The sequence below is a fragment of the Orbicella franksi genome, chromosome 8, assembly GCF_964199315.1.
Source record: "Orbicella franksi chromosome 8, jaOrbFran1.1, whole genome shotgun sequence".
Classification (NCBI taxonomy): domain Eukaryota; kingdom Metazoa; phylum Cnidaria; class Anthozoa; order Scleractinia; family Merulinidae; genus Orbicella; species Orbicella franksi.
The window spans coordinates 27,295,207-27,308,219 of NC_138152.1; the positions used below are offsets into that span (position 1 = coordinate 27,295,207).

The 13,013-nt window shown below is 40.3% G+C and overlaps 3 protein-coding genes across 3 annotated transcripts; 2 read left to right on the forward strand and 1 right to left on the reverse strand.

Moving 5' to 3' along the window:
* The first annotated feature begins 1,489 nt into the window (after nt 1-1,489).
* Nucleotides 1,490-3,771, forward strand: LOC145494314 (uncharacterized). The gene is made up of 2 exons (XM_081473755.1): nt 1,490-1,924; nt 3,031-3,771. The coding sequence occupies exons 1-2, from the start codon at nt 1,490-1,492 to the stop codon at nt 3,769-3,771; spliced, it is 1,176 nt and encodes a 391-aa protein (XP_081329881.1).
* Nucleotides 3,743-6,389, forward strand: LOC145495280 (glutamate receptor ionotropic, NMDA 1-like). Its single transcript, XM_081474871.1, has 3 exons — nt 3,743-4,797; nt 5,039-5,206; nt 5,981-6,389. Exons 1-3 carry the CDS (start codon nt 4,296-4,298, stop codon nt 6,289-6,291), a joined length of 981 nt encoding a protein of 326 aa, XP_081330997.1. The 5' UTR covers nt 3,743-4,295; the 3' UTR covers nt 6,292-6,389.
* A 2,799-nt stretch (nt 6,390-9,188) lies between these two features.
* On the reverse strand, nt 9,189-12,441 carry LOC145494069 (uncharacterized). Its single transcript, XM_081473536.1, has 3 exons — nt 11,897-12,441; nt 11,276-11,399; nt 9,189-9,744 (listed from the first exon to the last, which is right to left on the reverse strand). The coding sequence occupies exons 1-3, from the start codon at nt 12,233-12,235 to the stop codon at nt 9,578-9,580; spliced, it is 630 nt and encodes a 209-aa protein (XP_081329662.1). The 5' UTR covers nt 12,236-12,441; the 3' UTR covers nt 9,189-9,577.
* Between the last annotated feature and the right edge of the window lie 572 nt (nt 12,442-13,013).

Below are 13,013 nucleotides of genomic sequence, written 5' to 3' on the forward strand. Positions count from 1 at the left end.
TTAATTATAATTTCTGATTACAATCAGTCTTTACATTTAATTCCAAATTAGCTGGTCAATAAAAATCGATATCTTAACCGTGAAGTTATTATGATAAGTTGGTTGTCCTGTGTAATTGGCATTATAACTTGATGTGATCTTGAGGGTCACATGTTCTCTAAAAGATTTATACTAATAATAAACTCTTGTAGTCGAAGCGCACAGACATGTATTTCCTTACTCATTTACTTATAATAGAAGTTAAACGATTTACCAGCTTGAATCTGCCGGTGGGCCTTCGACGTGCCGTAGAAAACAAAATTTGACTCATAAAATAAAGGAGCTCAGTCATGGTATCTCTTTTTTACCCGCACAGACCTTTTACCACTCGTAGTGCAACGACCACACCTACGGCCTTGCCTTAAAATGACACTACAAAGCTAAAACGCTGGTACACTTTCACTGTTACTAATCTCGATCGTGAAGACGAAGAATATGATAAAGACGCCGATTAAATGTTTGTGTCCAATAGAGGCGATCAAGGCCACTGATATTCTGGGTTCTATGTGCTGGAGGTGGCATCTTAATCAAGGCCCCAAGCTGTCATACAGAGGTACTTCCCGCGCTCGTTCGTTACGCGTGCGTCGCTTTTTCATCCTCGTTATTACGCTGTCTTCGACTTTTAAAGCTCGCTTGCCTTTGTCGACGAGACACAATAAAAATTAGCCGCTAAACAACAACTCAGCTTTTCTCCACAACCTCAAACCTCGTTGCTTAACTGCACCTTTTTTTGTAGTTGATTTATGACCCAAGTCCTGATCACAAGCAACTAATATAAGGTAGAGTGTTCGTGAGTTTTATTGAGCAACACAATACTGAGGCACATCAAGCGATATCTTCTCCTCTAATAGAAAACTGCATTTCAGCTTGCGGCGTAACGAATATGATGCTTTTTAGTCGTAGATTCATTATGAGAATTAACACAGCCCCGGCCCTTATGTTAGTCCTCCACTCTTTTCGTTAAAAATAAATTGACGGCATGAGTTCTATCCACTTTACAATTTGACCGATTAGCGTACATGCAGTTTTAGATGTATCAATACTAAAAATAAAGGTTTCCATTGCTTTAAATTTAACCAAGTCCTGCCGAGTGGTAAATAATCACGAGAAATACATGTACCCCTAGTAGTTATATTGTCTTTTGCAACGGAACGAAAATTTTCAAACTGTGCTATTTCCTTCATGTATGGCGCTTTCTATTGTCTACACTCTTGAAGTAACCAACAAACATTACCTGCCATTGGATAGTGTATGTCGTCTTTTCTCTGTTCTAATCTCGTGGCCTGATTAATCAAGAAAAAAATTCATGCAACGATATATTTATAGAATTCGACGTCTTAATTGACGTTCTTCCAGAACATGTGTTAAGTTTCAGAGAGCGGCGAGACTTAAAGACAAGCTTTCTAAAAACACACGTCGCCGTGGCTTAATAGGAGAGAAAAACTTTGGAATGGTTGGAGTCGCCCTATTTTTGGCAAAGGTTGTCTTGCTTCTTCTCAAACTTAAAACTTCACCATTGTTAATCTCCCTACTGGCTTTGCATCGTTCGCAAGCGAGCTACAATGTGACAATATTGTTGTTTTACGACGAAACTTGCGATGAACGCATCAAAAAAGAAGCAAGCCAGCTGTCCCACCAAGATATTTTCCCACGGAAATCTGAAGTAATCAACTTTAGATGGGTAAAAGTCAACGCAACCAGTATTAATCGCAGTCAAGTTGGAGTATTCAGCACTCTTGAATTTCTAGAAAAACACTCCACAACAGTAGATGGAGCAATTTTTATCGACGTAACGCCCGATTCAGTAGCTTTTTCATCGCTGTTGAAAAGTTTACACGTCTTAACAGTTGGTTTATTTCAAGAGCAAGGAGGTTTCCGAACTGAGGTAACATAGAGAGATATTTGCGCCTCAAAAGTGTTTTAATTTACCAACTTACAGTTCAAAAGTCAACAACAAAAGATTGATTTTAATGCTAGCTGGCAAAATGCTTCTTCGACCGCTCAGCCCGATGCCATCAGTGAATCGAACTTGTCGTTAATTTCCTGTGATACAAAATCATGAATTTTTAATAAACTTTTCCTTGTCTTTTTCAATGAAGACTGTAATGCTGGTAGCTTAAAATTACTATCAGTAAGATTTAATGTTCCTTAAACTTTGAAGGTTTCTTCCCAAACGATTTTGCTAAGCGACTCTGTTGCTCCAACTTGAGGTTTTGAAGATTATTTTCTTTAAGCATGGTGTATCCGCGAACATATGCCCCATTAAAAACGCAACCGAATGAGCCACGAAATGGGGAGAAATAATGCAGCTAAAAACATTAACTAGAAAAAAGCCTTAAAAGCCATTGTCCACTAATATTTGCACAGTTTTCGGAATTCTGCAAAATTACTTTCGCCAGGTCACTCATAGATATTTATTGAACTATGTAATTATTTTTTCAATTTTCTTACCAAATAATCAGTAGCTTTCAATGACATTTAATTAAATTCGTTTCAGTTCTCTTGTCCCACTTTCCTTTATTCTACTTTAGAAATACAGACAACCACTTAGTAAGTTTATGAAAAAATGTAAGTTTACTACAAGGATCGTGGCATGAATACGTCTCACAACTGTTTCAGATTTCAGTCTTGTTCCGACGTTCCGATTTTAGCTTTTCTTTTATCTACGTACATTTTTTATACATACATTTTTATTTTTGTTTTCAAATAAAAATAACAATTATCTCAGTAAAAGAATTAAAAGATGTAGAGGCGTAGAAACGAAACTCAACTAAAAATAAATTAGGAATAAAAAGCCAATAAACTGACATTTCACACGAAGCGTAAAAGGAATTCAAGTGAGAAAGTAAGATGTGCCAATTATAATTTTCTTACTGCATTTGATCCGGTCAGGTATTACAAATAAAAAGCGAAGTAGAAAACGTAAGGCAAACAGTTGAAAGTCCGTTTCGCCTTCTTTTAATCCGTTTTTTTATTTTATTCCTTTATTAGGAACATTCTGGTGATTTTACGAGAGTGGTATTTCCATCAATGTTTCGCTACGCGACCTCAGTGTGGAGAATTATAAAGAAACATGGATGGAAAACTATTTCGTTAGTGCTGTCTGCTGACTACGAAGGCATCAAATTTGTGGAGAGTATGCGAAGCTACGCTTTTCAGGAGAAATGGCAAATTTTTAAGGTAGTCTGGCTAACGGAGGACCCGATTGGAAATGGCACAGAAACAGAATTAAAAGATGTAGTGAGTAATACGACAAACGATGTTATTGTTATGCACAGCAGGTTGTGGCAGGATGCGCAGCTCTTTGCGATTGTTCAAGAGCTTGGCCTCAGCAAACAGAAAGCTGTGTGGATTATAACAGAAATCACAAGCCACCAGTTTAAGAACTGTCAGAAACTTCCACAGGGACTGCTAAAGATAAGCCTCAAACGTCCAGAAAAACATCACGACTACGTTATTTACGAAAATGCTCTTCACGATGCCGTCTCATTGTTTCAACTTTCCTTTGAAGAGAGTTTGAAAGAGTATTCTCTGAATTTCAATGTAGAGGATTGTGAACAAAGAATCACCCGTGACAGAATAAGGCGCATTTCCAAAAGGTATCTGTCTCTCAATTTCCAACCTTTGTTTTCAAATATATTTCCACCAAGAGAAGATCAAGGTGGAATCCAAGTCCCTCTTAAGTTATATTTAGACATGGAGAGTCCAGGAGAGTTTCTTGAGACTACCTGAGACGAAATGGCGGAAAATGTGGGGAAAAGTCTTTGATCCTCTCTTTATTCTCACTCGTTTTTCTAGATGTACAAGTCTTTGTTCATGATCAGTTTTTGAACGACATCGTCTTCAATGTGCCCATAAATCGTGCAGCTTTTGTTCTAAACGGGTCTTCCTCTCTCCCAATCCCTTTTAGCTTTCGCTAAAGTTAATTTTCTGCTAAATGCTAACACATGCTGTATTTGAAGGCCTAGCTTGAAGATAGCATGAATACCTATATTTAGTTTCGTGGGAGAGGCGAGGAATGGTTCACTCTGTCCATGACCAATGAGCATTCGAATAGAAACGCATAAGAGATAATTTCCCAGGCAATTTAACCTGATATTTACATAATTTTACTGTGCAGATACTTGACACAGATATCATTGTCGGGGCGAAGTATACTCTTTGATCCTCTTGCGCTCAAGAACAAGCATCCCGCTTTTACAATCTGGAACCTGAAGAGAGACGGAGATGGTGTAAAGAAATGGTTCCCTGCAGGAATGGGTGCAACCACTGGCCTTGCTATGGAGAAATTCACAGCACCTAACGGAACGCTCATAAAAGCCGCTTCTCAAATTCCAAAACGTGTTATCCGCGTGGCCGTGAACGATTATCCTCCTCTGGTCAATAAGATACCTCCTGGTGTCGGAGAAGAGTGCTTTGGGAGGTTTGTGGCGTGTTATGAAAACAGCCATAAAGATATGTCGGCTAACATTCCACCAAAGATGTTTTGTTGCTTCGGTGCTTCACTGGACTTTTTGTCGTTTCTCCAAAAAGACCTTAACTTCGAAGCGTATATCTATTTTACTCCCGATGGGAAATACGGAGTGTACAATGATAGCGCTGGTAAATGGAATGGCATTGTGCAAGAGCTGATAAGTGGTAGGGCCATGCTTTCATTAGAAATGGGTATGAACAGCAGGCGAGCTGAAGTGCTGGGATTTGCTCATCCAACGCTACTTTTGGAGCTAGGCATCTTGATTAACGAGGATGGACACAAAGGTAAGTACCACAAGTAAGTAAGGTAAGGTAAGTTCCACAAGTTGCTCGGCAACTTTTTGGCAACTTCTCGTATTTCGAGCAACGTTTCTCGTCTCCAGCAACTTCTTACATTCTGAGCAATTTCTCGTTTTCTACCAATTCTGAGAAATCGTAGCAGCTTTTAGTGCTTAAATTAACCTTTCTTCCATATTTCACAATGATTTGCCTTAATTTGCCTTGATTTTGTGCCTTAACCTTTCAGACATAAATAGAGATTCTTGGCTACACCCCTTCAGCACAGTTTTATGGTTGTGTCAAATGGCAACTGCTTGCATAGTCTTTGTTGTAATATGGTGTCTGGACCGGAAAAGCCCTCAAGGCTACTATCATGTGCTCAAGGGCAGTGATGAGGACGGATTCACATTACTGGGTAAACTGGCTTCTTGTACCGTGACAAGAAATTACTGACATCACCCCTCTGAGGAATCGAAATCGGTCGTGTCTCTACAGTGTAATGCTCATGATTTTGACGGGGGAGAGGTAGTTGGTGACATCGGAGAGCGGTTGAGAACATGTTTGATGACATATTGGCGAAAACTCATTGATACACAGATGTGACCTTTTGATCTCGTTGAAGTAAACGTTTCTTTGCAGAGGGGACCGCTAAGATAGACTATGAGTAGTCCCTCTTTCGCTTGCGTGACGTGAAAGAAACCCTCGAGGAAAAAATGGCCGCGCGAAATCCTGGGGGCGAGAAGCGCACAAAACGAAGTCCCCGCGCGGCCATTATGTTTTCTTTTCGAGGCTTTCCTTTACGTCAGGCACGACGGACTAAGCGAAAGTGGAACTACTCGTAGTCTACCGCTAAGATGATGAAACCGTTGATTAAGCGGAGTTCGCGTGTTATTGAAAGCCGCCGTAATACCGAATGAGCATTTCCCATTTCAGTTTGTACTAATTTAGTTATTAGTATAAGTAGGTGAAAAGCTCTCCCAGTTTCTTTGGCCATTTTGGGCGATGTTTGATCTCTGACATTGTTGACCTTCCAAAGAGAATTTCACAGAGTCGCCCGCTTCCCGCCGCTGGCCAAGGGGAACAAAGGCTTTGGGTATGAGGTTGAGCGCAATGAAGGCGGGTCCCAGGTTAGCACTTTCAAGAGCACTCGATCTTCATTTTTTAACATTGTTTCTTACTGTTTTGGCAGATTCCATCAGTTATGTTGGCGGTGTGGCGTTTGGTAAGGATATCGGCCCAGTCAGAACTCCGCTGAGCACAAGTTCACGGCTCGTGTCCTATGTCTACTCATGTCTCGCTCTCGTCATGATCAATTCTTACTGCGCTAACCTCATGGCGTTCTTAGTCGAAGAAAAAGTCGGTCTTCCCATAACTGGCGTTCGTGATCCTAAGGTACGTGTGTATGCGCTGTATGAGTGCATGAATGTTAATGTTCCAAGTTATCTCCGCGCTTTTTCCGACTCTAACTCAAAACTGGTACTGCGCTTGAATTTGAATTGACCAATAAGAATACACCTACAATCCTGGTCAAAAATCTTGGGACAATATGCACTTTAGCCAACACATGGAATTTCTGTCAACCTCCCCCACCCCACCCCCAGCACAATGTTGCTGCTGATCCATCCAAAGTAGGCCCACTATTGTAAGATTGCTTTGGCGCGCGGGGGGGGGGGGGGGGTAGGGGGGCATCACCAGTTGGCATCTTGTCAAGTGTTTCAAGGAAATCTGGCCAGGATTGTAGTCTGGACGGTTGCTCTGAGAAATGTTAAATAAATTGAAAATGCATGTAGAAGGATAGTGAAAAACAGTGCCTGTAGAGAAATCTGAATGTATGTAAGAATTTTTTTTCTTAGTAGCATTCATTCGTGAGGCAAATGTAGTATGAAAACGAGAATAATTGTTTGACCTAATCATTTATGATTCCCATAAGAGAAACGAGGTTAATGAGGAAGTTTGAGAGAAAGAGATTTTCGGACAAAAAAAACGACAACCTTAATTAACATAATTTGCCGAAGAGAGACGAGCAGAAATTGGTGCTCAAATAACTCGTGCCAGTTTCACAGTCCTCTTGTCTCGTTCCCAGATCATCTCTGAACCTCCAGAGTTTAAGGTGGCCGCTGTGCGAGGTTCAAATGAAGAAGATTACTTCAAGCATCATGTTAATTCTTCGTTCCGTAAAATTTATGATGTCAACTTGCGAAAAAACAGTGTGACAAGCTTGACATCAGGAGTCGAACAGTTGAAGGCAGGGTATGTTTGATTTAGTTAAATATTTCTGTTCTGATTTCACTTCTTTACCCTTACATCAAACTTCCAAAAATGACCGCCAAGTTCCAAAATTAATGATCCTCGAATTAACATCCTTTTGCCTACCGTTGTTTCAGGAGAGGGTTCGCTAAGGTTTCGCTTATCTCTTTTCAAATACTGTACTGCTACGCACGTACCCAACGGCGATAATCTAAGTTCACTATTGCACTGCTATGTAACGGACATTTTTTAGGCTGAATGTTTCCTGGGTCCTGTGGACAATGAAACTCTCACAAGACTAGGCAAAAACCCCACTAGGGTGATGATGGGTTAGACAATGCATTTCCTTCCACGGGCGACATCCCTCACCAGGGAGGGAGTAAACTGACTAGGGAATGTTTCAGAATTCTCTAGGATATGGAGGTCTCCATATGACCCGGGCAGGCCAGTCCTGTTAAAAGGAGGTGGTTTGTGCGTCTTGAACAATTTAGCCTAAATGTTTTAAGTTCGTCGTTTGTAATCCTTGTTAATCTTCTCCATCCTTAACCATCCTTGTTTCTTTACAGTTTATTATTATCTCTTTGGAGTTTTTCTATCTCAGTAAACTACTATTTTCAGGTTTCCTTCAATTTAAAGGTAATTTTGTCCGTGGCCAAAATAACTCAAAATACCGTGATTGAGCTTCTTTAATCGCTATGTGTCACTGATATTCTTCCAGGACTATCGACGGCTTAATAGGCGACTACTTGTCTCTCCGTCACATCGCCAGCACAGACAAGGACTGCAATTTCATTTTGATTAAAGAACACTCTCTCAAGTCAGGCTACGGTTTTGCCGTCTCTAAACATGGCATGCCATGGCTGCAAGAGATTTCCCTCTCGGTCTTAAAGCACCAGGAAAACAGCACTGTGAAGTCGATCGAGGAGCGATGGTTTCCCAAACAGACCTGTGGAAGAAATGAGCACCGACCTCTGAAAGCCATCGACTTTGCTGGCCTCTTCTGGGTTCTTGTCGGAGTGGCCGCTTTTTCGTTGCTGGCCCTTCTTGTAGAAAGCCTGTTGGTGTTTACCTTGATCAAATGCGGTAAGTGCCTGGGACCGTTTGGAAGGCTTTTGAAAAGATTCTTGTTTGATGTGAAGAAAGGTGAAGAGGATTACTTCACCTTGCAGTATCGTCCAGCTGGGCTAATGGCGAGAAGCTGGACAGTTGAAACGACCAATGAGGATACCACACAAGAGCAAACAAGTTACGAGAACCAGGGCTTTGTCGATATCGGTGAACTGGAAAGAAAAATCGCTTCCTTGCGATAGCCTTTCGGAGCGGCTTAAGACCTCATTTAAACGGTCTCGGTTCCCCCGCGTCTTATTGAGAGAATTGGCCGTTAAGATAGTTTACACCCAAAAAAGCGCCATTAGTAACTACTTTAGATGTAACAATTTATTAAAAACCTCTTGCAGAGTGAAAACTGACTTAATGTGGACTGATACTTCGTAACGGCCCACGTTACAAAAATTTCCTAAATACACAGTCAATATCTTGCTGCAATGTTGTATCTAAGTTATTTATTAAAACTTTTTTATGTATACTTTCTGATATTAAACTGCATTCACCGCCTTACAAATTGACTGTTATTCATTTTTCTTTATTTGTGAAATATTAAAAATTAAACCAGTCATAAAAAAAAAAACAGCACAAGAACGGCTGGCATGATTCAAATGGGAGCTGAATATCTCGCTTTTGTTATGTATACCAGCCAGCACTTATTCTCGTGTTCTGTCAGTTGTGATTTCGAGTTATTTCAACATGAACAATTTCATGGTTGCCACCGACATCATTTTTCCAAATACCCTGACTCTTACAGCCTTCCTATTCGTGGGGGGCGGGAGGGTTTTTTTTTGCTTGCCCTCCCAGCTTTTCTTCCTTCTCCTCCCTTCTTTTTTTTAGGGAAAATGCATCTTGCATTGGGTATGTTTCTTGGAAGAAGCTACTTTTTTATCATTATCAATAAGACCATTAACTAAAGCTCTTCATAACTTATGTTTTAGGGCAACTGTGCCACCCACAACGTTAATAAATAGGGTATCGATTTTTTACCCAGGCCATAAATAGAAAAGGTGAAGCCTTGGAACCGACTGGCTTATAGTTGCCGTAGCCCCTCCCTTTTTTTTTAGCATGAAGCGGCTAGGAGTGTTTCTACTCCCCCTGGACGGGATGCTAGTCCATCGCAGGTCACTTCCCCGCAATTTGTTAGCTTTCCCCAACAATTCGCCGGTACTCATTTATACTGCTGGGTGGAGAGAGGCACTGTAAAAGCTAAGTGTCTTGCCAAAGAACACGACACAGTGTCCCCGGCCAGGGCTCGAACCCGGATCGCTCGATCCGGGGATGCACGCACTAACCACGAGGTCACCGCGCCTCCACCAGGTCATAAATAGGGTACAGCAAAAATCGCAGATTTTGGTCATAAATAGGGCAAGAGTTTTGGGAAGTGGGCCGCACATCCCCACCCAACTTTTCTGGGAGTATCTCCCCTCCCGGGTCATAAACTATCCGCTAAAAAGTTATGCTTTGCTTTTGTCAAGTTATTCAATGATGTCTTCTCCATTCTGTTTACCTTAAATGAGACGCTTCCATTTGTCAGCAAGTATTGTCCATTTGGTAACGTCTCGTCAGCTTTCTTTTGAGCATCACTACATGAAAACGCATCTGAAAGATAATTAAAAAGACAAAGAATTTGACGATGTTATAAAATACATGTTGTTTTGAAATAATTATAGTTTTCACAAGCAGTGCTTAAATTTTAGCAAAAAGAATCGAAAGTGACATACATCAGACAAAAAATAGACAAGTATATGTTTGATGGGGAGCTGAGCAAATTAACAAACATATTCCCGTCTAAGAAAAATAAAGCGCCATCAAAAAATCAAGCAACCAGCCACAAGAAAGAGACATAGCGTCTTAGGAAGCCGAGAACATTCTGATCTGTTCTGAAGCTTTTTCACTCCATTTCGGAATATAACATTCACTTAGCTATAACGTCTCATTTCAATTTAACAAATAGATTCCTCGTTGCCATGCATCTGTTAAGTAATAGATCATAGATGACGTCAAAATGTGGAAAGAACAAGTAGATGGCTCACGAGGCGTTAGCCGAGTGCGTCATTCATGTTATCTATGGGTCATCTATGCGTCTATGCGTCTGTCCTCTAATAGATCATTGGTGAAAACCAATCAAAATGCGAGAATAGTTCGGTTTATTATGTAAAATCGTATGAAGAATTCGCAACGTTATCAACAATTAGTGCTTGTCTACAGCTTTCTATAGCTGTATGGCTAGACAGTCTGGTCTACAAGACGCTGTTTTTTCGTTAAAAAACCTGAACTGAACACTCTTCGTGTTGCAATCTTTGTTGTGGCATTTGTCTATATTTTGCAATTAGCAAACGCAGGGCAAGTTTTTAATATGTTGATCAATTAGTGTTTATATCAATTAACACTTGAAACTGTTTACAACTCGCCTGTACCAATATAAATAAAACTTACCATTATCTTTAATTATTTCTGACTTGATAATGATGTCAAGATGACATCGAAATTTCGTTTCATTAAATTTCTAGCGTTGATATTCGTTGAGAAATGTATTACTTAGTTTTCACTTATTAAAATAAAACAGAGCAGATATGTTAATGATTAATTTGGTTTTTGTGGCAAAAGTTGAATGTGGTTTACCTTTTCCCGCTCACAGAAGCTGCCCATACATTTGTTCTTTTATATTTTACGCAACTATTAGACACTTAACTTCTTGCTCGTTGACGCTTGTTGAGTAATGCCACCTTAACAATCGTTCTACCTCATAACGAAGCGCGCGAAGTCTAAGAATAGAATGCAAATTATTGGAACCCCGCGAGAGTTAGACAACATTAGCGTGTTCTGAGAGTAACAGGAGGAAAATGAACGCCAAATTTTCGTTATAAAAATTGTTTTAGGAACACTTGCTTACGCGCTTGAAAAAGCGTCAAATCTTCCACCATTCCGTTTTGTTTGTCTCAGTTTGTCTGAGTTATGACGTCACTCGCGCGCTTCGCTATCAATCGACACTATCGATCTGCTTTCGAAAAGCAAACGGCATCTTATTTTAGAGAGACTAACTAGATGTGAAAATCGTTTGACAGGGTGTGATGTACAAATATAAATTTATTTAACAATACAACACTGCAGTTCTTGAAACTTTTCTTACCAAGTTTTGCACAATTTTCCCCAATCCAAGGCAGTTTACACGAACATGAAAATGTTTGTTTCTTGTCGTCTGCTATACAAGAACCACCGTTGAAGCAACCTGGAGATGTAGGACTTTGACAACCCTGTAAAGTGTTTGAATTACAATAAAGACAGTTCAGAGCTCAGGATGGTTGAAGAGATTTGCTAAAACAAATTTTAGTCAGCTAGCAAGTCTGAGGGCAGAAGCTAGATGACTGACACTTCAGGCTAGCACGATATTGGTTATATGAACCTTATTTACTTTGTTCTTTGATAGGTTTCTTTTCCTATACACCTGTTTATCGGGAGCGTCAGTTTTTGTAAACACAACTGTTTTAAGAAAGGTTTATTTCGACGAATAGAATGTGCCGGACAGTATTCCTTTGACCCTATTTTGGGATAAAAAAAGACTGAATTTGACCCAGTCCTTGATGACAGTTCCAGCCTTGGAAAATATTAGTGTATTCGTTCCCATATTACAGTGATCAAAGATGTATATCTTCACTTGTTCTGGGGCCAACAGGCACGTTTAATCGAACGGCAAATCCAGGTCCTAAATATTTTTGTGAACGATTAGAACTAATGGCTAATTGCTAATAACCTTTAAAAGCAAAGAAAAAGTCACTCCTTGCTGATCATGAAACTTGGTGTTTTCTTCAATGGCCCCATGCTTGTTCAGTTCGCAAGTGGATTTCTCGGTTTCCTCGGATGCTATCTTGAAATTGGTTGAAGTACACCACGAATTTCTCAGGCAAGACCGGCTGCATGAGGTCAGGCTGGGACACTCAAACCTTTTGACAACATGTCCCTGAAGTCGCTTATCTTGCCGCATCGTGAAGAATACTGAACGAGAAAGTTTGGAATCTTCTTCAGCAGCGTAAACAATGGCATTCACCATTCCTTGAAACAGAACAAAGAACAAAACGGTTTTAGCGTCCATTACCTTAAAACAGAATTCAAAGCGGAAAGGAAAGGTGGACTATTCAAACTTTGAAAGTTTATTGCAAGGAGTGGTTTTGCTTTGCTGTTTTATTTATGTAGTGAAATACAAAGTAGCAACGATTGGCTTATTCTCCTAAATATACTACTTAAAGATGTTTGATTAGTTGTCCCGCTGTGAGATATCGGCCTGCAGAAATCGCAAGGTTTGGGGAAACCGTTAAGAGTTCGTATAAACTGCGTGGGTCACTCGCTCGAAGATATCCAGGTGGCAGTGGTAAAGACAGATTTGCCTCAGAGAGACTTGAGACAACGGGAGGAGATGCAAGACATCTTTAGATACCACACACTTATTCCTTTCGGAATCAACGGTGACGTTGGTTATGTTATCTTATGGCGCACGCATCCTCGCACACCAAGTTAGTTTGCATACGAAAGCAAATAATAAGCTGAATCTGGAGTAACAGTGAAACGTAAGACAATTGATGATAGTTTAGCTGTCAGCGGATATTTCCACTGCACTCAGCCTGTTGAAAACTGTCTGGTTACTTGTACTTTATCCAATTTTTTATCTCATCGAACCGAATCTCAGCAACTCCAAAACGTCGGACTTAGCACCAACGCATCGAAGAACGCAAGTCGTCTGCCATTTAGAAACCTTTTAAAACAGAAGTATATCGCCGAGATCTACCGAGCTTGCAAGTAAATTTTCAATCGCAAAGAGATGCAAAGAAAAGCTATATTGTCTAATCTATGAGACGCTGTTTATTCGTTAACTG

Coding starts and splice junctions, on each gene's coding strand:
- LOC145494314 (XM_081473755.1), top strand. CDS start 1,490: ATGGTTGGAGTCGCCCTATTTTTGGCAAAGGTTGTCTTGCTTCTTCTC. Junction 1,925..3,030: donor AAGGAGGTTTCCGAACTGAG/GTAACATAGAGA, acceptor TTCCTTTATTAG/GAACATTCTGGTGATTTTAC.
- LOC145495280 (XM_081474871.1), top strand. CDS start 4,296: ATGGGTGCAACCACTGGCCTTGCTATGGAGAAATTCACAGCACCTAAC. Junction 4,798..5,038: donor TAACGAGGATGGACACAAAG/GTAAGTACCACA, acceptor TTAACCTTTCAG/ACATAAATAGAGATTCTTGG. Junction 5,207..5,980: donor GGACGGATTCACATTACTGG/GTAAACTGGCTT, acceptor CTGTTTTGGCAG/ATTCCATCAGTTATGTTGGC.
- LOC145494069 (XM_081473536.1), bottom strand. CDS start 12,235: ATGGACGCTAAAACCGTTTTGTTCTTTGTTCTGTTTCAAGGAATGGTG. Junction 11,400..11,896: donor CTTTTTCTTTGCTTTTAAAG/GTTATTAGCAAT, acceptor AACACTTTACAG/GGTTGTCAAAGTCCTACATC. Junction 9,745..11,275: donor GGAAAATTGTGCAAAACTTG/GTAAGAAAAGTT, acceptor ATTATCTTTCAG/ATGCGTTTTCATGTAGTGAT.